Source organism: Hydra vulgaris, chromosome 11 (genome assembly GCF_038396675.1).
Source record: "Hydra vulgaris chromosome 11, alternate assembly HydraT2T_AEP".
Classification (NCBI taxonomy): Eukaryota; Metazoa; Cnidaria; class Hydrozoa; order Anthoathecata; family Hydridae; genus Hydra; species Hydra vulgaris.
The window spans coordinates 6,565,617-6,589,515 of NC_088930.1; the positions used below are offsets into that span (position 1 = coordinate 6,565,617).

The 23,899-nt window shown below is 26.8% G+C and overlaps 2 protein-coding genes across 2 annotated transcripts; one reads left to right on the plus strand and one right to left on the minus strand.

Annotated features, from left to right (window-relative positions):
* The first annotated feature begins 1,851 nt into the window (after window positions 1-1,851).
* Window positions 1,852-3,645, plus strand: LOC136086812 (uncharacterized). Its single transcript, XM_065809302.1, has 2 exons — window positions 1,852-1,927; window positions 2,024-3,645. The coding sequence occupies exons 1-2, from the start codon at window positions 1,852-1,854 to the stop codon at window positions 3,643-3,645; spliced, it is 1,698 nt and encodes a 565-aa protein (XP_065665374.1).
* Window positions 3,646-7,919: 4,274 nt separating this feature from the next.
* LOC100208897 (tiggy-winkle hedgehog protein) lies at window positions 7,920-23,833 on the minus strand. Its single transcript, XM_065809928.1, has 3 exons — window positions 23,470-23,833; window positions 8,915-9,221; window positions 7,920-8,754 (listed from the first exon to the last, which is right to left on the minus strand). The coding sequence occupies exons 1-3, from the start codon at window positions 23,761-23,763 to the stop codon at window positions 8,132-8,134; spliced, it is 1,224 nt and encodes a 407-aa protein (XP_065666000.1). The 5' UTR covers window positions 23,764-23,833; the 3' UTR covers window positions 7,920-8,131.
* Window positions 23,834-23,899: the final 66 nt, after the last annotated feature.

A 23,899-nucleotide genomic window follows, 5' to 3' on the forward strand; every position in this document is an offset into this window, starting at 1 on the left:
TAGAACAAATTGTTAAAGAGCGAAACATTAAATATTATTATAGAATGAGAAAAGATGATCTCATAAGAGCGTTAGCGCACACACCGATGCAATCAGTCGAACAGATGGGTACGGAGTATCTACTAGATGATCCTATTCCAGATATATCATCTTCAATTTTAACTCCTACACCTTAAATTGCAACTAATACATTAGTATCTAAAAAAGAATCGAATAATTCTTTTGCAAATTGGAATGTCTTTTGTTCCTGATAAAATTAAAAAAACAGCTAATGAAAAGATTGAAGCATTAAAATCTAAAGTTGTAGAGTTGTATAATAAGTTTTACAAAAATCCAATAGAATTTAAATTAAAGAAATCATCTGTTAAAAATGTGACAAAACAATTTACAACTAAAGGGATAGAAAGTTACGATGCTTTATCCTTCATAAGCGCTGCTAAAAATACCGCTATTAAAGTGCTAAACAAAAATAGAAATTCAAAGGTTTATATAGTTTTCTATTGTAAAATGGAGCGAATTGATATTAAAACAGGAGAAACTATAATCACATTTGCTCCATTTAGAACGAATAATCAAGTTGTATTAGAAACAACAGATTTAGACGAGTTTTATGAAATATCAAAGCAGAAAATTTTAGAATCATTATCATTATATCAACAAGCAGGATCCGATTGGAGATTTGTTTCTGTTGAAAAGATGGATATCCATTTTATTGAGTATAATCCTATTAAAGCTAAATCATACATTCCACTTGATAAAAATTTAGCAAATAAAAATGCGATAATTAATATAAAGAATGAAGATAATAAATGTTTTAAGTGGTGTATTGCAAGAGCATTAAATAAAAAAGATAATCATCCTGAAAGAGTAGATAAAGAGCTTAAAGATCAAGCAGAAAAAATAAACTGGGAAAAAATAGATTTTACGGTACCATTAAATCAAATCATTTTGAGAAGAACAATACAGATATCAGTGTCAATGTATATGGTTATGAAAACTCAGAAGTTCATATTTTGCATGTATCAAAGAATAATGATCGCAAACATTTAATAGATTTACTATTAATCTCAAATGGTGAAACCAATCATTTCTGTTTAATAAAAAATTTAAGCAGATTACTTTCATCACAAACATCTAACAAACATTGCAAAAAACACTATTGCAGAAATTGTTTCTTAGGATTTAATTCAGAAGAATCTTTATCTAATCATAAATTGTATTGTGAAACACATGATTCAGTACGTATCGAACTTCCACCACCAAATTCAACAATGCAATTTACTAATCACAATAAATCAATGAGAGTTTCAATTGTAGTATATGCTGACTTTGAAAGTTTTATCAAACAAATTGACACTTGTGAACCAAATCCGAATGAATCTTATACTAAACAGTATCAGAAACATATTTCAAGCTCATTCTGTTATTATATTAAATGTTTTGATGAAAGTTTTTATCAAACCAGTCCCGTCACATTTACTGCAAGTAGTGAAATAGATGATGTTGCACAAATTTTTATTGATAGTTTACAAGAAGATATTATAAAAGTTTGTGATATGATTAAATTTCCAAAAAAGATGATATTTACCACTGAAAACAAGCACTGCTCATCAAAGTTGTAATTTAAATTATAAAATTTCAAAATTCTTTCCAGTACTATTTCACAATTTATCTGGTTATGATTCTCACTTATTTATAAAGAATTTATCAGGAGGGAAATTGAGTTGCATACCAAACAATGAAGAAAAGTATATTAGCTAATCTAGAGAAATTAAATTGGATGAGTATATTAAAGAAGGTAAGAAATTTGAAGTTAAATGAGAGCTTCGTTTCTTGGATAGTTATAGATTTATGCCTTCTAGTTTAGATGCTTTATCAAAGAATTTAGCAAAAGACCAGTGTAAAAATATCGGAAAGTTATATTCAGGCAAAATATTAGATTTGTTACTCAGAAAAGGTGTATACCCATATGATTGGATAGATTTTATTAATAGATTTAATGAGTAACAATTACCACCAAAAGAATCATTCTTTTCAAAATTAAACAATGAAGATATAAGTGATGATGATTACTCACATGCACAAAATGTATGGAATGAGTTTAATTGCAAAACATTTAGAGATTATCATGACTTGTACAATGTTTCAGATGTGCTTTTACTAGCTGACGTCTTTGAAAATTTTAGACATGTTTGTATGAATTGTTATAAATTAGATCCTGCTTGGTATTACACATCAACAGGATTAGCTTGGGATGCAGCATTGAAGAAAACAAAAAGAAAATTAGAATTGCTAAGCGATTACAAAATGATAATAATGATAAAGAAAGATATAAGAGGTGGAATTAGTGTGATATCTAATAGGTTAGGAGCTTCTAATAATAAGTACATGGGTGACGCATATGACAAAAGCAAAGAATCAACATTTATCCAATATTTAGATGCTAATAATTTATATGGATGGGCAATGAGTAAACCACTTCCAACACATGGTTTTAAATGGATGGACGAAAATGAAATAGAAAACTGGAAATCAATTCCATGCATACTAGAGATAGATTTAGACTACCCTGAACATTTACATGATGAACATAACGATTATCCTCTCGCACCTGAAAAATTTAATATCAATAAAGTTGAAAAATTAGTTCCCAACTTGAATAATAAGAAAAAGTATATAGTACATTATGAAAATCTAAAACTATATAAAAGATTAGGATTAAAGATTACTAAAATTCATAGAGGCATAAAATTTGAAGAAAGAGCATGGCTCAATGAATACATCGAACTAAGTACAAACCTTAGAACTAAAGCAACCAATGATTTTGAAAAAGACTTTTTTAAACTCATGAACAATTCAGTATTTAGAAAAACAATGGAGAATGTTGAAAACAGAGTTGATATTAAATTACTAACAGACAGAAATGAAGCTATTAAACTAGCATCAAAAACGAACTTTGAAAGTAGAACAATATTTGATGAAAACTTAATAGCAATACATATGAAAAGAACAAAATTAAAATATGCTAAACCAATTTATTTAGGAATGTGTATATTGGATTTGAGCAAAACTCTAATGTATGAATTTCATTATGATAACATAAAGAAAGAATATGCTGATCGAGCAAAACTATTATTCACAGATACAGATTCTTTAGCATACGAAATTAAAACAGAAGACTTTTATGCTGATATCTCTAAATATATTGAAAGCAAATTTGATACAAGTGAGTTTGATCCAAAGCACCCAGCAACTAATAAAGTAGATTTTAAAGTTGGTCTTATTAAGAAAGTAATAGGAATGTTTAAAGATGAGACTGGAGGAGCACAAATTGAAGAATTTGTAGGACTCAGACCAAAGTTGTATTCTTACAAAGTACACGGAAAAGATAACAAAAAATGTAAAGGAGTAAAGAAAAATGTTGTTATAAAGTATATAACACATGAAGATTACAAAGATTGTTTGTTAAATAAAAGAGAACATATTAGGAAAATGAATGTAATAAGATCATATTCACATGAAATTTACACAGAAGAGATCAATAAAATAGCATTAAGTGCAGAAGAGGATAAAAGAGTTATTTTAGAAGACGAAACTCACACATTAGCATATGGATACAACAAACTAAAAGAAAATAATTTATAGGTCAAAGAAGTCAAGGAGCCTAAAGAGCCCAAGGAGCCCAAAGGTTAGGGGGTAAGGGAGCCCAAAAATTATTTTTTGAGAAAAAAAATAATTTATAAATAAAAATGGAAAATAACAATTATAAACTTGTCAATGTTGAAGGAATAATTCTACCTAATGAACCACTAACAAATTTTCAATTGATCAAAGCAGCAAAAAAATAAAAAATGAAACATTTTAGAGGTGTATTTGTAAGAGATGAATTACCAAAAAATACACAAAAAAAGAATCTGGAATATTAAATACAGGAGATTCAAATACGCAGGGATTTCACTGGATTTGTTGGTACAAAGACAGTGATAAAAAACTAAGTTTTGACTCTTATGGACTACCACCGCCTGTTGAAATTGTTAATTATTTAAAAAGTCCTGTTTATTATAACAGTGAAAGAGTTCAATTTGGAAACACCTCATTTTGTGGACACTTGTGTTTATATGTTTTGAAAAAACTAGATGAAGGACATGATTTTCAGAATATTATTAATAATTTATGGTAATTTTTTTATATTTTATATATAAAACAAAATGCCTGTCGATATATTCGGTGCTACTACTTCAGATGTATATTCAGATGTAATAATAATATCTAAAGCTAATAACTTGTTCATTCGTAGAGATGGACAAAATAATGCATCTAGTAATATTAATATGAATTCTAATAAATTAATAAATGTAGCAGAACCTACTAACCCACAAGATGCTGCTACAAAGAATTATGTTGATAATAAATCACTTAATCTTAATGAATTAGGAATAATACCAAATTCAAGTTTAACGAGCCTTGGATTAAAATCCAAGACTATTCCACCAAATACAGGTCCTGATACAACAACAGTTTTTGTACAATCTTATGGTCCTGGTATACTCAGAAAACTATGGTTAGCATTAGAAGGAACAGATCCTAATAACAATGTTCCAGATAATGTATTTCTTAGAATATATGTAGATCATACACTTGACATAGGAGATTTTTCTACTTCTACAGCTAGTGTTAGAGATAATAATATTCCTTTAGCTTGTGATTTTTTATTCGCACCACTTGGTGGACCATTTTATGCAAACTCTTTACAAGGTTGTAATGCATATACAGCTAATGCACAAGGAGGTTACTTTACACTTGATATGCCATTTACTACTAGTCTAGTAATTCAATTATACAACAAAACTTGTCAACCAGTTACATATTGGACACAACCTCATATTACAAGAACTACATCAATACCTAAATCATTGTCATCTATTCAATTACACTCAGGAACATTTAGATTTACAAACACAACTTATGGTAAAGAATATATATTATTAGATGCTCCAAACGTTGCTAATCAAGATGTTTATCTTAAGTATATTAGAATGCGTGTTATTGGAGTATCTGGAAATTGGTGGAAATCTAGAGTACGCATGTATGATGCATACGAACCTCCAAAAAATGCTACTAACTATGTTATAAACCCTTGGACACCCTATGACGAACAGAATTATACAGTATATCAAGGATTTGATCAGAATAGTGTATGTATATACTGCTCATCTGGTTTAGAAGACTTTTATCTTTCTTACTAGAACGGTGCTAATGTTAACTCATTTAACAATGAATCATCTGGACTATTGTATCAATCAAGTGTAATAATTGGTCCTACAACTACTATCTCATTTTACAGAAATTTTACTGATTCCATGCCTAGTGTTGGTAGTGGAAGGAGATTAGTAGTAACTTTAAACTCTGGTAATGCACAAGTGGGGAAATTTGGAGGTTTTACTGTAATAGGAAATGTTTTCTATTATGCTTAGGCTATAAGTAATGAGTTACGCTTAGATTCCACTTGTGAAATTGATTTAAAAAATTACAATAGGTCTTTCAGACCCATAAGAAGTAGGTCTTTCAGACCCATGCAAAGTAGGTCACAATTTGTAAGAGAATTTGTAGCCATAATATATTAATATATCATTGTTGATATGGTTGAAATATGATATGAGAATATGGATAGGTATATAGTTGAAAAAAAATGTGCTGGAACGCCCTTTTTTATACTTTTAATTGAGAGAAGTGTTTGATAATGCACTTTGTTAAAAATAACCCAAAAAGAATTTATTTTATGCAAAATATACCCTTAAGTACCACTGTCGCTGAAAAAGATTTTGGTGTAGTATTTACCTCTGACTTGAAATGAAAAAATCAAATAACTCTATGTGTAAGTAAAGCGAATTAAGTTTTGGGTATGTTGAAGAATACATTTTTAAGTTTAAATAGTGAATTACTAAAAATTATATAAAAGACCGTTAATTGAGTTCGCTGTATCTGTGTGGTCTTCATGTCTTGAAAATGAAATTAATCTCTTAGAAAAGGTACAGCATTGTGCTACAAGAATATTATCACCACTAAAACAATTATCTTATGAGAAAAGATTAGATAAAATGGGTCTCACTACTTTAGTGGTAAGACGAATTTCGGATGACTTGATTCAAATGTATAAGTTATTCAACGGAATTGAAAAAGTAAATTAAATGAAATTTTGCCAAGAAGTTATCAATCAGCAAAAGGTCATCGAATGAAATATAATTGCAAAATAACTAGTTTTTTGCCTCGGCATTATTTTTTTACAAACAGAGAATCATTTTATTGGAACCGACTACATACTGATGTCGTTAATGCGACATATAATGTCGCATTAACGACATTAGTATGTAGTCGATTCCAATAAAACGATGCTCTAATATGTAACTATGCTGAGTAATGATATAGCTGTCTAAGTGTACTTGGTACACTCACCGAGTTATTGGTCGCATCTCAAATATATTACTATTACTACTACTAACTTTGATAAATACAAATAGTCACAAAAAGTCATAAAAGAAGATATTTAAATACAAATTTTCAATTAAATATATATCATATTCAGCATATAATATATAAAGATTAGTTTTGAGTATTTCAGTTTGAGATGAAAGATAAGAGAGAAACCTGGATAATGTTCGAGTTTGACAACTTTACTTTGTTTTTACTCGTTTTGAGGCGGTTAACACGTACGATAGCTGTAGCATCTTTCAATCTCGTTGCAAACAAAAATCCTCAACATGCTTTTTATCGTCTACTGTACTACACTTGTTAAGTCCGACTACAATGACGTACAACTCGCAACTTCAAATATTTTTATTTTGATCAGCTTTAAAAGTACTTAATTGCTGCCGTTGCTGTTTGCTCTTGTCAGTTCGCAAAGATACAAATGATGGCCTGGCTGATGTCAGGCCATCATTTGTATCATTTGTATCTTTTATTTTATTTATTTCCATTCCATTAATATTTTTAAAAATCAGTTTTTAGGGCTTTTTCTCTTACTTCCCTTGATCGTTTCATTTCCGATCTGTTGCCTGTGCAACAAGTACAGCTGCCTTCATTAGAGCGATATCGTTTTGGTAACTTCTCATGAAAGTATTGTTGAAACCCTTTATATCTATTGCTACTTTAAAAGGGTTGGTGGCTACTTCTTCAGTAGTTGACAATGTTGACAGTTTTCAAATTTTCAATTTTCAAATTAATTTATATAAATTAAAGTTTAAATTAATTTAGATATTTTATATGTAAATAATACTCTAATATATTTATATATAATAATAAATTTATCCTTATATAATTACTAATACATTAAATATGAGTTGTAGAAATATAATATCTCTCTTGAAATACTTTCAAGCAATTTATTTTCATAAAAATAACTACATGAAATTGACAAATTTGCAACTTCCGTGCGTTACTTCCTTGTGTTCATTCATGAACTGGATTTAAACGATTGCTGGGATTCGATAATCAACTGTGCAATCCCGTAACTTTCTTGAAATCTTTACTAATAACTAAAATATTATTTAAACAAAAATTAAACTGCCGAAACTTATATTTTCCGAGAAGTTTAAAATTATTTAACTGAAATTTGCGATCTTCTGTTCCGTGCATGATTCCGTTTCAAATTTAATTTATTCTTTGATAACATTACTAATCTATATCTTTTTTTTTTTTACAAAATATTTATATAGATTAGAATTTAATGAAATTAAATTGGAGATCGCCAGTTTTATATTTATGAAAATACTAGACAAAACATATACGAGTTTCCGTTTTTTTAGATTTAGATTAGCCTTAACGTATTTTTCCTTTAGTATATTTTTTTTTATTATTTTATTATAGTATATTTTTATTTAAGTATAAAATTTTTATATTATTTTGAGTAAAAAATAAACTAGTTGTTAATTTCGATTATTCATCTTTCCAATTTTGTATACAATAAGAAATAAATAACTCCATACAGATATTTTATAATACAATATTGATATATAGTTTTATATATAATTTAGATTCAAACACTCTATGCCTAAAATATTGTAATAAATATCAAATAGTTATAAAATGACTATCAGATAAATATTAAGGCTTTTTATTAAATAATTTATACTATTTACAATTCATATGGAAATATATTTAAAAAGTTGACTGAACGTCTTAAAATATTTGGATACCAGTGGTATTCTGTATCACTCTCAACATAAGACAATATAAATTTAAAGTAACGGGATAAAAAACGCCATAGAGAAAAAGTCAAATCAGCAATACGGTGATTCGGAAACATGGCGTAACATGAAACATAAACATCGTTTACTACAATGGTTCCTTCTTCGGTTAATGGCGAATAAACTCCATATTCCAACACGTGACTTATTTTTGATACACGTGTTTTATTAAAAAATTTGTTTTCAAGGTTGAATGAAGTAATATAAGTGTTTGGTTGAACATCTTTAGCATAAATTGCTCCTTGATTCAACGTAAAAATTAAATGATGTGAACTTAATACAAGGTTTTTTCCGTCCATAGTTGTTATTTTAATATAGTCATTCACTCTAACTGCTTTTTGTTTGTGTAAAAACATTGTAACTTCGCTATACAAAATTTTTCCTTTAGGGCTCATGGTAATAACTGAATCTCCTACTTTTAAATCTCGCATCATAATTTTCTTTCCAGATTTATGACGAACGTATGCTGTTTCTGGAAAACAACGACTGTAAACTTTACTCTCCTCTATTTCTAAAAATATATTCAAATAAATTTAATATTAATCCTTAGAGATTTAACACTTTATCTAGAGGTTTTAAGTTTGATAATTGGCACTATTTACAACGTTCAAACGAGTACGAGTACAATTGGTATTGTTTAAAACGATTACAATGATACAAAAAACGCTTACTGTTGTTTTTGCGGCAAGATACATGAACATGGTTGTGTCTAACGCTTACGTATGAGAATTTGGCTTGGTAATATGCTAAACCTGCTAAACGTTGTAGCTGTTTGTTATCATTTGGGGCTAACCGAGGTTTTTTTGGATCTGAATTAGCTAGCCTCAAATCAAATGCTCTTCCTTCTAAATGAAGGGATAATGATTCCCGGCTTTTTGTTACATCTGATAAATAGCCTTCAATAACATACAGCTTGTACTCCCCAGACCAGTGATGTTGAACCGATTCGGAAAGTAACAATAAAGCTTCTGTACAAACCTAAATCAAAAATACTTTTTTAATACGTAATGTAAATAGCATATACACAAAATAAATATAATTAGCATATGCACATATAGCCAAGCATATGCACACGTATGAGTCAAAAATGAGATTTTTTTTCCATTTCCACATTTTTCTAATTTTTCAGTCTGTTCAAAAATAAGATTAAAAACCTTTAATAAATTTTAAAATTAATAAATGTTAATAAATTTAAAAATAATAATAAGTATAGAAATTAGAGTTTTATCTTTTTAAAATGTATAAGAAGCATATTCAAAAAAATATATATGAAAATAACTTTGTAAATATATATGACAATAACTTTGTAAATATATATGACAATAACTTTGTAAATATATATGACAATAACGTTGTAAATATATATGACAATAACTTTGTAAATATATATGACAATAACTTTGTAAATATATATGACAATAACTTTGTAAAAATATATATGACAATAACTTTGTAAATATATATATGACAATAACTTTGTAAATATATATGACAATAACTTTGTAAAATATATATGACAATAACTTTGCAAAATATATGACAATGACTTTGTAAAAATATATATGACAATAACTTTGTAAATATATATGACAATAACTTTTTAAAAATATATATGACAATAACTTTGTAAATATATATATGACAATAACTTTGTAAATATATATGACAATAACTTTGTAAAAATATATATGACAATAACTTTGTAAATATATATGACAATAACTTTGTAAATATATATGACAATAACTTTGTAAAAATATATATGACAATAACTTTGTAAATATATATGACAATAACTTTGTAAATATATATGACAATAACTTTGTAAATATATATGACAATAACTTTGTAAATATATATGACAATAACTTTGTAAATATATATGACAATAACTTTGTAAAAATATATATGACAATAACTTTGTAAATATATATGACAATAACTTTGTAAATATATATGACAATAACTTTGTAAATATATATGACAATAACTTTGTAAAATATATGACAATAACTTTGTAAAAATATATATGACAATAAATTTGTAAATATATATGACAATAACTTTGTAAAATATATGACAATAACTTTGTAAAAATATATATGACAATAAATTTGTAAATATATATGACAATAACTTTGTAAAATATATGACAATAACTTTGTAAAAATATATATGACAATAACTTTGTAAAAATGCACATTTTATTAACAGAATAAAAAGAAAAAACATTTTATTAACAGAATAATTTTATAATCAGAATAAAAAAACACTTTTTATAGAATAAAGTAAAAATAATATTGTTATGAAACAAAGAAGTTTTTTCAAAATTTTATAAAATATCGCTTCTTTTGAGTCACGTTGACCTACTTTTGAAGAACTTTTTTTTTCAAAATATTTTGGACCCTGTAAATGCACACCTCCTTCGGCCCACACTAAGTAACACCTCATTTAAATCCTCTTTGAGATCTAGTTCAGCTTTTCTAAACAAAATCTCAATCATTTTATTCATAAATTCTTTTATTCACAAGATAATATCGAAAACTGTTTATACTGCCTTTTTGGTTTTACGGACATATGTTTTTTCTTATTTTTGATAATTACTTTTTAAACAACGAAAAAAATGTAATAAAAAAAAAAACTAAACAAAACTGAAAGCACCAATAACTAAAGTCATATTGTTTTGAACAATCATCTCTCTTCTTTATGTGTTTTCAAAAATATTTAAAAGCTTGTAATAGAATTTATAATTATATGACATTGAACACTTTTACACAAAAAAAATATGATTTCAAAAAAACAACTAAACATGTTATTACTAAACCAACCAATAAAAAATCTGTTTTCTTTAAAAAAAAAAGGTGAATTGGTTTGCAGAGTATTTACAGCATTGCCGAAAATTTATGATAACCCTATGTAGGTGACCCAGAGAAACGATATGGTGGGCATGATGTCATGATAACAAAAATAAAAATTTTGAAATCTGTTTTATCTTGGAAAAAAAAAATTACGTTTTACTTTTTATTCTAAAACAGCAAGAAGGTCAATGACAGCTTTTCGTTTTTATGCATTTTTACTGCATAATTAAAAAATGAAAAACTTTTGATTTTTTCAATTTTTTTTATTAAAGAGCACCTCCTCATCCACAAAAATGAACAGATTTTTGACTTTCATGATGAGATGTTGCTTTATTAGACATTTTAAATTTAATTATCATTTCTTACTTAAAGTGACAACCAAGTGTTTAATTTTTTTTTTTTTACCCTGGAAAACTGAGAAACAATAAACCTGGAATTAATTACTAGTTTAAGCCAATTCTTGCTATTTTTTAATAATAGATGTTATATTATTTTAACATTTTTACATTTGTTTCTTTTTTATATAATTTACCGAACTGCTAATTTTTTTTTAATTAAGCTTTATATTTACAAAATTTATCAAGGGGCTTGGTTATAAGACATATTAGTCTTCTTCTAGCTCCTGCTACCTATATATCTTGTTGGTAACTTACGGATCGTATATATTTAAACAAGCAAAAAAAAAACAACTGAATGATTGACAGAATGGTAATATAACAACAGTCTTTTTCCGGAAGTTAAATTTAAAATATTCAAATCAGTATAAAAGTGCTTTATTGTTTCTCAGTTTACCAGGGCAAAAGAAAATTAAAATATTTTTTTAGAGAAACCCGTTGTTACAATAATTATTACATTCAAAAAAAAAAAAAATAATTTCGAATGCTGTAAAAATACAACAAAAATGAAAAACTGCTATTTACCTTGGTGGTCGTCACATTTACTTTGTTGCTGTTAGAGAATAAAGGGTAAAATGTCATTTATTTTCCGAGACAAATAGTTAGATTTCAAATTTTATATATTTGTAATCCTGAAATCATGGGCTTTTATGCCTATTGTGTCGTTTCTCTGATTCAGCTACATAGGCCTATTATGAATATTTGGAAACGGTGTTTACTGATTATTAAAATATTATTACTAAAATAATGTGAAAATTTATATCAATGACTTTAGAGAGCCATTAATACTTATGTTAAAATTGTTTTGGTTTCAATTCTAAACAATTACAACATTATTTAAGTTAAAAACTTAAGATTTTGTATGCAGTGTTCCACAAAGTTATATCATTGGGCCTTAACTATTTTTAATAAATATCATTAATGATTAGGCATCCCAGTTTGCACAACGCACGTAAAGCAAATAATTATTTAAACATACTGTAGAATCATTTTATTGTAATTAATTACTTAAAGGTCTTCGATATATTAAAACTTGATTCAATCCAGGTAATAGCATTTATATGCAAATATAAAACAACTTTGCTACCAAATGCATCTTCAAATTTTTGTTGTATTTCTTTCGAAAATTTTATAAAGAGGATCGTAATATAGAGGAATATAATATAAAGAAAGATTATGTATTGAACTATAATATGGAGGAACTATAATATAAAGAAATATAATGTATAGGACTATAATATACAGGCCTTATGCGAGGGATGTGCATTTGGTGCACTGCACCAGGGCCCATTTGAGTTTAGCCCATGAATAATATATATATATTTTAATTTAAAAAAATTATTTTTGTTGTATGTGATTTACGTAAAGAATTTTGACGGTTTGAACTCTGATTAGTTCAAACCGTCTTTTGACGTCCTGAACTAATCAGAGTTTAAATCCTGATGTAAATTTAGAAAATAAGAAAAAAATGAAAATGGTATTCATGAAAAAATTAGCCATCGCAAAAACCTGATACCACAGAAAATTCTAAATTAAGTTGTGGTTCACTTCACCCATCAAGTACAAAACTTGACATCGGATTCATTACAGCAGAGTTTCCTTCTAAATCAGAAATAAAAAATTGTGTTACCAGAGATCATATTAACTTTCCTTTAAAACTGCTAAAGATCCAAAGATGTTAATAATCAAAAAATTTCAGAAGGTAAATTAAAGTTTATTAAGCATTAATGCAGAACAGCGTACCCGCGACTAGCTTGTATGGAGTAACATAAGGCTTCTTTATATTGTTTTCCTTGCCAGTTATTTTGGAACAGTGTCAGTTCCAAGTTAAGTATAGCTTCCAAATCTGCATTAACTATAGCTGAAGGTTGTGCAGCGAGTTCCAATAGGCGGAAGTTATGTGACAGGATTCCAGATCATGAAAAAAGTAATTGGCATAAAGAATGCTATCTAGCATGCGTGAATTAGAACAACGTCTTTCAATGCAAAACGGTATTGATAATTTTATTGAATCATAGACAATTTACCTTTCTAGAAAATAACAATATTCTTTATACCAAACAATTTGGATTTTAAAAAAATCACTCCACAGATCAAGCAATTATTCATCTTGTTCAAAATATTTTTCGGGCATTTGATGAAAATAAATATACGCTAGGTGTATTTATTGATTTTAGCAAAGCGTTTGACACTGTTGATCATTATATTCTATTAAATAAACTAGAAAATTACGGGATTAAGCATTCAAATTTTAAATGGTTTCAAAGCTATTTGTCTAATAGGAAACAATACATTTCGTTTAGCTGCGGAAAAACTGATAATATGAATATAAAATGTGGTGTTCCACAAGGGTCAATTTTAGGAACACTCTTATTTTTAATTTATATTAATGATTTAAGCAAATCTTGTAAGTTACTAGACACTATTTTGTTTGCGGATGATACAAATTTGTTTCACGCTTGTCACGATATTAAGATGTTGTTTAATTCAGTTAACATGGAACTCATAAAACTCACAGAATGGCTTAGTGCAATTAAATTATCAATTAATTTAGATAAAACAAAGTATTCTTTTTTCCATCGCTTTTATGAACGCAATAAAATCCCTTTAAAACTTCCAAAACTTTATATTGGCAGTCAATTTATAAAAAGAGAACAATCGTTAAAATTTTTAGGAGTACTTCTTGACGAAAACGTTACTTGGACAAATCATATACATTATCTTGAAAGTAAAATCTCAAGAAATATTGGCCTACTTTATAAAGCAAGGCCATTTTTAAATCAAACTAGTTTAAAATTGTTATATTTCTCCTTTGTTCATTATTATATGAACTACGCAAACATTGCTTGGTGTAACACAAATCAAAACAAAATTAAAAAACTTTTTAATAAACAAAAACATGCAATGAGAATAATATCTAATGAAGGCCGTTTTACTCACTCCAAAGAACTATTTATAAGGCTGAATATACTCAATGTCTACCAAATAAATATTTTTCAGTGACACAGATAAGTTTTTTCGATTTAGTTTAAAGTTTATCTTTGTCAACCCTTTTAAGGATTTGGTTGAAGCATGCTTAGATACATATATATATATATATATATATAAATATATATATATATATATATATATATATATATATATATATATATATATATATATATATATATATATATATATATATATATATATATATATACATATATATATATATATATATATATATATATATATATTTATATATATATATATATATATATATATATATATATATATTTGGTGTAAAAGTTCAATTTATTCTCAATTCTGTGTTTTATTAATAATTTTAGTATTTAATCTTAATTAAAAAAAAAAAAAAAAGTTGTTAAAAACCTTTTTTTTATTTTATTTTTTTTTCATTTTTTTTATTTTATTGCAAGTTTTACTTAGTGCAAATTTATATTAATCTTTATATACTTATTTATGTAATATTTATTTCTAAGAATTTGTTATTTTACTTTTTATTGATTATTTTATTACTTTAAAAGAAATTTTTTTTTTAATTTTTTTTTTAAAAAAAAAAAAATTTCTTTATGACCCTGTAACTTTTTGTTTTGGTTTTATCTTTTTAAAAATACAGTCTTACTTTATATATATATTGGTCTTATACATATACAGTCTTATACATATACATATATACAGTCTTATTTTATATATATTTATATACTCTATACGAAATTATTTATTGTTTACGGAATCAATCTCGGGGCTTGGCGATAAGACAAATTGTGTCTTCTTCTTGCCCCCGCCATCTGTTTATTGGAAATATTGGTTGTATTTATATTTTTTATACGGCAAAAATGGAGAGAAAAAGAAAAAAAAAAAAAAAAATCAATTAAAATGAAATCGGAAAAATTGTAACAAATTTTGAGAAGAATTATTGATGTTATATTTTTTCTAGGAGAACGTAGCCTTGCTTTTCAGGGATCTTGGCAGCGCATTGGTGACTCAAATAATGGAAACTTTTTAGGTCTGATAGAGTTGCATTCTAATTGGGACCCTTTTCTAAAGGAACACGTTCTAAAAGTAGCTAAGTCGCAAAAAAAAGGAAGAAAGACTGCAAGTATATTACCTCTCAAATAACTCCCAAAATGAGTTTATTGCAGAATGCTCTGATCTTGTTAAGCAGCATGTTTTGGAAGAAAGATATTCTGCAAAGTACTACGCAATAATTGTAGATTCTACAACTAATTCATCACATTTTGAACAAACAACACTTATTTTTTGCTACCTTTTTATGAAATTGTGGAATGATTTTTGAAAATTGTAGATTGTAATGAAAAAAATGGTTTTGAAATTTCTCGAATGATTACAAAAACGTTAGAAAGTAATGCTATTCCACTCGCTGATTGAAGGGCTCAAAGTTATGATAATACGCAAAATATGTCAGGCAAATACAAGGAAGCACAAGTTATAATAAAAGAACAGTGTCCTAATGCTATATTTTCTCCTTGTGGCTGCCACACACTTAACTTATGTGGTAATGATGCGGCTGAATGTATTCCAGAAGCTATTACCTACTTCGGAACTATGCAAACGATATATATACCTTATTCAGTTGTAGTCCAAAGAGGCTGGAAATATTATCCAAGGGTATTGTTTGTTTCCTTCACGGCATATCTGGAACCAGGTGGTCAGATAAAATAGAGAATATCAAACCATTTGTAGCTACCTTCCAGGAGTAAAGCTGGCTTTGGAAGACTTACTCCAGCTAAATCTTACTCCAAAAATTACAAGCGAGATTCGTGGAGCAATTTGTTATATCAATACCTTTACCTGCATCATAATGTCAGTTGTGTGGTACAGAAAATTAATTCCTGTTGACTTTTGTAACAAATTCATTCGAGCCAGTAACGCGATTTTAGATATAGAAAGTTTTTAATAAAGAAAGCTTACTTTTAAAATTAGTAGCTATCCGTGACAGTTGGAAAGCAATATAGAATGAAGCTAAGCTTGTTGCATTTAGCCTTGATATAAAAATAAGATTGTTTAGAAACTATAGCAGAAAACAATTCCATTATAAAATTATAAGTAAAATGAGCGAGACAGGCTAATCTCCTTTGAAATCCCGATTTCGAAACCAAATTTTTTAATGTAGTATTGAATAATGTTATTTGATGACATACAATTTGTTTTAACGCCGCAAAACAGATTTCTGAAGCCTTCAGCTTTCTTTGGAAATACCAAAAAATGTCAGAGGAGGAATTAATACATGAAGCAGCTAATTTTGAAAAAAAATATTCTAAAGGTATGGTCAGTGAAGACTTTGTACAATAAATGAAACACATAACAATGATTCCCAAAGCCAATTTCTTAACAAAACATTTGGGTGCGCTGGAAACATTAAATGCTTTGGCAGAGTGCAAACTAGAATGTATATTTCCAAACCTCAGTGTTAGTTTGAGGATATTTCTTACAGCACCAGCGATAGTAGCATTAGCAGAAAAGATCTTCAGCAAGCTTAAACTTATTAAAAAATATATCAGGTCTGCCATGAGTCATGGTTGCCTTAACAACCTTAATAGGCTAAGTATTATGTCTGACATTTTTAAACATATAGACTTTGATACAGTAATAGATAATTTTGCGAAGAAAAAGGCGCGCAATGCAACGTTGGTTTAACAAAATCGTTCTATTAAACAACATTTTTATCATTTATAGATCTTCTGTAATTATAGATCTTCTGTGTAATAGAAGTGAAAAAATTTTTTCAAAATTTTTTCAAAATCTTTTATTTGAATTTATATATATATATATATATATATATATATATATATATATATATATATATATATATATATATATATATAAATATATATATATATATATATATATATATATATATATATATATATATATATATATATATATATATATATATATATATATATATATATATATATATATATGAATAACAAGGGCCCAAAAACATAATTGCACCACCACATTTTTATCCTCTGCATGGCCCTGATAATAAAGAAAAATATAATGTTAAGGAATATAATATAGAGGAACATAATAGAGAGGACTATAATATAAAAGAACATAATATAGAGGGATATAGTATGAAGGAACATAAGAGGCATCAGAAAAACCTTTAAAAAGTATTTTTATTTATAAACCTGTAAAGTCTTTTTATTAATTTTTTAGTTTTATTTATAAAAATGTGAACTAAAAAAATTATTTTTTTATATTAACTGTCTATGAAATTGTTTCAAACAAGTTTTTTTCTTCAAATACGTGTTACCTGGTTTACAAAAAAGTTACATAGCTTAACGTAACTTTTTTATGTTTTAAATTAAAAAATTATTCAAAGTTTCAATTTTTCAACATTCTAAGGAATTAAAATCACACGATAAAAAGTATACAATATAATGCACAACATAACGTTGCACATCGCAATACACAAATTTAATTATAATCGATCTTAAGCAATTGCTAACGTTATAATTTTGATGCTTTTTAAATGTTTATAACACTTGAAAAATATTTGGTAACTATGAATACTTGGTAACTATGAAAAATACTTGGTAACTTGGTAACAAAAGTTGAAAACAAAACACGTTTTGATAAGTAAAAGTTCAACCTCGTTCATATAAAGAACGATAAAAAATTATTTAAAAAAAAAAGAGCTGTCAGATCGAAATTTCTTATAAAAAATATTTAAAAATTAGTATATTTAAAAATTCGGAAATGATTGTTTACAAAACAAAATATTTTTATATCCCGTCGTACGATACACGGTATAAAACTATTATCCGAAAAACAATGGAATCAAGAAATATATAAACCTATACATATAAATACTTTATTGAGAATTAACTTTTAAATAACGGTGTCATTTTGTATTATGTCTTCGTTAACAGAAAGAAAAAAATAAAATAAGTTAAAACCCTAATTGACGAAGCATCTCAACACAAGATGTTTTGTGCAATACAATTATATTGTCACATTATCACATATTATCACATATTGCGTATTACGAATGTAAAGACAATGAGACATAGAGATATTGTCAGGAACGCTATATCCAAAAATCCAAAAACCTCTGGCTGAAACTGCTTTTCTTCAAAATACAAATAACTTTTTTCAAACAGTTATGAACAGCAAGATTTTGTGTTGTGAACCGCGAAAATTGTTAGAGATTTTTTACCAAGAATACAATATCCCAAAGAAAATTTACACTTTCATATAATACAATATTGTGTTTGTTTTGAATCCCAGGATATCGGGATTACATTTACTTAGTCCCAGCATTCTGGGATTTAAACATAAATAATTAAAACCCAGGGCCGACGACACAGGTTTTGAACTGGGAGGTTGGGGGGGAATTGTCAACTCTAAAATAAAGTCTTCTATATCTAGAACTTTTTTTTTTCAAAACGCCATTTGATTAACTAAACTAATAATTTGCTGCATTTTATTGAAGACGAAACTACTTCTATGTCAATTTCAAATTCTGTCTTTATTTTGGCTTTATCATTATGCAAATACTGAACAATCCCACTTATACCTGCACACCTCTAATGCATTCGAAAAAAATAATAATAATATTTGCAACTTTGAATTATAAAAAAATTGAAAAATAAATAAACTTTGAATTATAAAGTTGTTAGCACTTTTATGTTATTTAATATAAAATTCAAATCTTTAAGTTATTTAATATAAAAATCCTATTTATTATATTTATTAACATCAAAAACGGCTGCGCGTTTCGATTTTTCTTTCGGAAACCTAATTTATATTGTTAGCAGTCTTGTATGTGTTTATATTTTTAAAATTCTTTTAATAGTTTATTTTATTGTATTACAACTGACATTGTAAACTCTTCATATGAATACATTTTTTTTCCATCTAAAATATTATAGTATTATTTGTAGTAGTATGAATTATATTAGGAAACATTTAAGATAAAGTTATCGAGCAAAAAGTAACGAGGCTCTCTTGCTTGCCACAAAAGTTGACTTTAAATATCAAAATTATAACAAATGAAGTAAATATATGTCAAGAATTAATCAAATATTTTGTTAATGTAGCGCAGTATTCATTGATTTCTTCAAGGCATTCAATACGGTGGATTGCATTATTTTACTTTCAAATAAACTTTCAAGCCTTTTCAAATCTGAGTTATATGTGGATCCAAAGCTAAGTTGAGGTCCTTAGGGATCAATCCTATTTCTATTGTTATTTTTAATAATAATAAGTTGGATAAAGCTTAAAAGATTAATTTTAGTGTCGCGTAACTTATAGACGATCGCTATGTCTAAACTTAAAACCATTAAATCTAATTGTAATTATCCAATTAAAAGTATTATATTTTAGTCAGTGATGGATAAAATGAAAACAAAAGTGCTGACCTCTTCAAAACGCCAGTAATAATAGACGCGACTCGCAGGAGAAGCGCTTATTACTTACTACAATACACAAATTAATAGCATTAATGTTTTTCCATTATTATTATTCCCTTATGTTTTTTATTTTGCACTCAATTTTAAATCTATACGTTCATATATATTATATGCTATATTTTTTAGCTTTGCGAATAGTAATTGCTGTATATTTTTGTTCATTTTTGCTTTTTATAAAAATGTATTTTTTATATTTGAAAATATTATTTAGGTGCTGTATCTTGTTTTGGACTTATATAATTTATACTTATATAAGTCTAGATTTTAATTACTCTTCTATTAATCTTTATTTTTGTCTCGACAACTGTCTAAATATGCTTCATTAGACAAATAATTCTCCTTTAGTCGAGTGTACTTCATTTTTCCCTTCAGTTTTGATAATTTAAGGACAATCGCTTAGTTTTAACTTTTTAGCTTAAAACTCATAAATCTGACTGTATTTTTTCCATTACGGGTATTATATTTTAATCTTAAATGTTGACTTGACTTGACTAAGCAATGTCTTGTTAAATAGTCCACCAGATTACTCGCCACACATTCTGCAGCTACAAAGTTTTGGTATATATTGCTATCTCAAAAGTATTTTGGAGAAATTGTTTCAACAGTTTTGTGCCGACAAAGTTTAAAGAATTCTCAAAAGAATTCTCAAAAAATTCTCAAAAGACACTGTATTTTAAAATACTGGTTTAATTCCGTTTGCCATCAATAAAATTGATCAATCAAAACAATTTGCAAACTATTAATACCATTCGATAATAAATGCCACAATCCCAATCTGAGTCCTAGTCACCTCAAATACTAGAATATATGCTAGTAGCGAAGATTCACCTTGAAGAACAATACTAAAAACGAAACAGTTAAAACCTCTGCTTTGTTGTTTGTGTTGAATCAACACGAACTATATCTAGCACTGGAAATACCGTATAGCATCATAGGTAAATTTGTAAACAACAAACCTTTAATATTGCAATAGCTCCAACTATTCAAATAGAAATTTAAAGTTGAGAAACAGTTGTAAACGGCTCAATTGCTTGCAGGTGCAAATATGTTAACTATGATAATAAACACCAAATAAATCTAGCAACAACAGGGATTTTAACAACAACAATTTTCTACGGTTCAACATCATCACACAAATAAAAAATTTTTATAATTCAAATATTATTTAAATTGTAATTATTGGTTTGTTCTTTTATTGTTATTTGTTGGTTGTTCTTTTTGAATTTAGAGTTCATTTTACTAACAACTTGCATATTTCATTCTCCCTAAATTCAAGGGATGAATAGAACAGGTTGCTTTTATTAATAGAAAAAGTTTATTTGGTTTGTATATATATATTCAAATACAGCTAAAAATTCTTTACTATTTAAAAAAAAAAAAGGTTAAAAGTATTCCTGTAAAAAAAAAAAACTCTATTTCATTTAATCGCGTTTAATCGCATTTTACTTATAAAAAATATAACTTTGTTAATTTTATAACTTTTTTCCATTAAAATGCTATACAATGTAAATAGTGCATTATTTAAAAAACAAATTTGATTTTAACAATATTTTTTAGCAATATGCTTTTTTTTTAAAAGTAACTTCTAACTTGAAACGTATTTTATAAATGTACTTTTATAGTTAGTGTGATTTTTAAAGAGATTGTTTAAAGGGAAGGTTTTGGTTATAGTTTTATCATTAACACCTTGATGCTAATGTATGGTATAAATCTTATTTTACTTTGAATCTCTTTCTGTTTATACATTATTTATAATGTTATATATTATTTATAATATATAAACAGAAATGTGAATCAGTTTGTAATGGCTATAAAAATTTTTGTATTTGATTATACAATTAAATATAACACACACTATATTAAATATAATACAAAGTATATTACACAATTAGAAAAAAAATGGTAATATATTATATTGTTAAAGTCTAACCTATTTAATGCAAGGTATTAGGTTTTTTAAAGGTAGGGTAGATTAGGGTAATATGAGCACCTTAAGCAAAAATTGGAATAATTTCAAAAATAATTAAGTTGGATCCAAAATTTTGGCGAATAAACAATATTTAGGAATTCCTTCTCATGATCCACTTAGATATTTGGGCACCCGAAATTTTTCTTAAAAACACAGAGGTTTTAAAAAAGTCACAAAAATGCTTATATTACCCAGACCACTTGGCAATATGAGCACTTTAAATTAGCTCACAAAAAAACATTAATTTTGTAAAAAAAAATACCAACCTGACAATTAGAACTAATTTTTGGAATATAATGATTCGTTATTAACAAAACTTATCATTAAAAGATCAAATTTTAAGACACTTTTTGTTGAAACAATACTACTATGTTTTCCGTAAGAAAAAAAAAAAGATTTGTTCGTTATTTTTCCAATTTTATCAACTCAAACCTTTGAACGATAAAAATTTTTTTGAATTTAAATTACAGAAAAATATTTAGTATTGTTAAAATATTAAAAAGTTATACTATATTTTATTTTTATTCAAATATTAAAATATAGTATAACAATTAAAACCACTGCTTTTTTAGGACTTTAAACTAGGTAATTTCAATGAAAATCACTAGGTAATTTGAGCATGCTCACACCACACAAAAATGGCATCTTTATATAAAGTCAAAACTAAATAGTTCTACGCATTGTTTTTCAAGCTAAAAAAGATTGGATTTTTAGCTAACATATCTTTTTTTATGAAAAAATTAATTTCATTATTTTAGCACCAAAACTTCGCGCCACAGACTTATTCATGCGTGATGATATTATTTTAAAAACGCAAAAAATTTAACAGCGTTTTAATTAGATGATACCCGCTAATTACTGCATATCGATTTACGCTAATTGCACTGATTCCTGTAATCACCACATAAAGTCGATTCAAAAAATACATTGCAACTTTAACTTCACTGCTTACATCTAAGAAATCTTTAAGTATGCTCATATTACCGAGGTGCTCATATTACCCTAATCTACCCTATTAGGTTTTTTAAATTTATAAAAAAAGATAACGGTGGTAGATTGATGACAAACTATGACATAATAAGTAACATATTTGAAGTTACGTAAAACTGACGAGTTTTACTTTAGAAAACATGTTTCTTTTTATTCCCAACATTTTTTCACTAATGGATTTAACAATATGCTGTAAATGAACGACAAACCGATAACGTACGATTACCCTGCAAACCGTTGGCACTGCTCTAACAAAGTGTCATTAACACCTTTGAAAGCTCTAAATACTATGAAATATTTAACGAAAAATAAAGTGTCTTATTATCTTGAAAACTTAAGTTAATAAACTATAGTTTAAAAATGGCTACCACAGATAACCAAACTAATCTGCTTACCACAGATAACCAAATTACTCATCTTAGTTTAAAATATATTTTTACAAAATTTGTTATAAAACAAATTTGTTAAACAGTTTGTAATAAAAGTTGGAAAAATGCAAAAATTGAAACTTTTTAGTCATTTAAATTGTAAAACATCGTATTCACAAAAATTGTATTATTTACGTACCGCTGTTGCCAGACGACTTTCAGAATCTAGACGATGATGCTGGTAAATTATCTGTGTGTTAATTGTTATCCTTAAGGAAGTATCATTTTTTAAAAGTTTCTTGCCAAAGAAACCACTAGCAAGCTCACTTGTTTCCGCTGCGTTAGGATAGTGAGTTTCAATATCTGGTTGAGTACTTAAGGCATGTCCGAACCTGCGGCCAACCCCACATTCATAACAGTAATCTACTTTTATAACTAAAATTAATCCGAGAATATAAATAATTTTCGATGCAATGACTGCTTGAATCGACATCTTTATCAACGAGAAATACTATAACTTCAAGTTTACTCGTCAATTACTACGTTCATTCAGAACACTTTTATAATAAGTCTGCAAAATTAACTTAAGCATTATTTTAATACAATGGAGTAATAGAATTTTAAGAATG

Excerpts from the sequence above, each read along its gene's own strand:
- LOC136086812 (XM_065809302.1), top strand. The coding sequence starts at position 1,852 with ATGCCTTCTAGTTTAGATGCTTTATCAAAGAATTTAGCAAAAGACCAG. Across the intron at positions 1,928-2,023 it reads TATCGGAAAGTTATATTCAG|AATCATTCTTTTCAAAATTA; the intron begins GCAAAATATTAG and ends TACCACCAAAAG.
- LOC100208897 (XM_065809928.1), bottom strand. The coding sequence starts at position 23,763 with ATGTCGATTCAAGCAGTCATTGCATCGAAAATTATTTATATTCTCGGA. Across the intron at positions 9,222-23,469 it reads AAAGTCGTCTGGCAACAGCG|GTTTGTACAGAAGCTTTATT; the intron begins GTACGTAAATAA and ends TTTTTGATTTAG. Across the intron at positions 8,755-8,914 it reads ATCTTGCCGCAAAAACAACA|AAATAGAGGAGAGTAAAGTT; the intron begins GTAAGCGTTTTT and ends ATATATTTTTAG.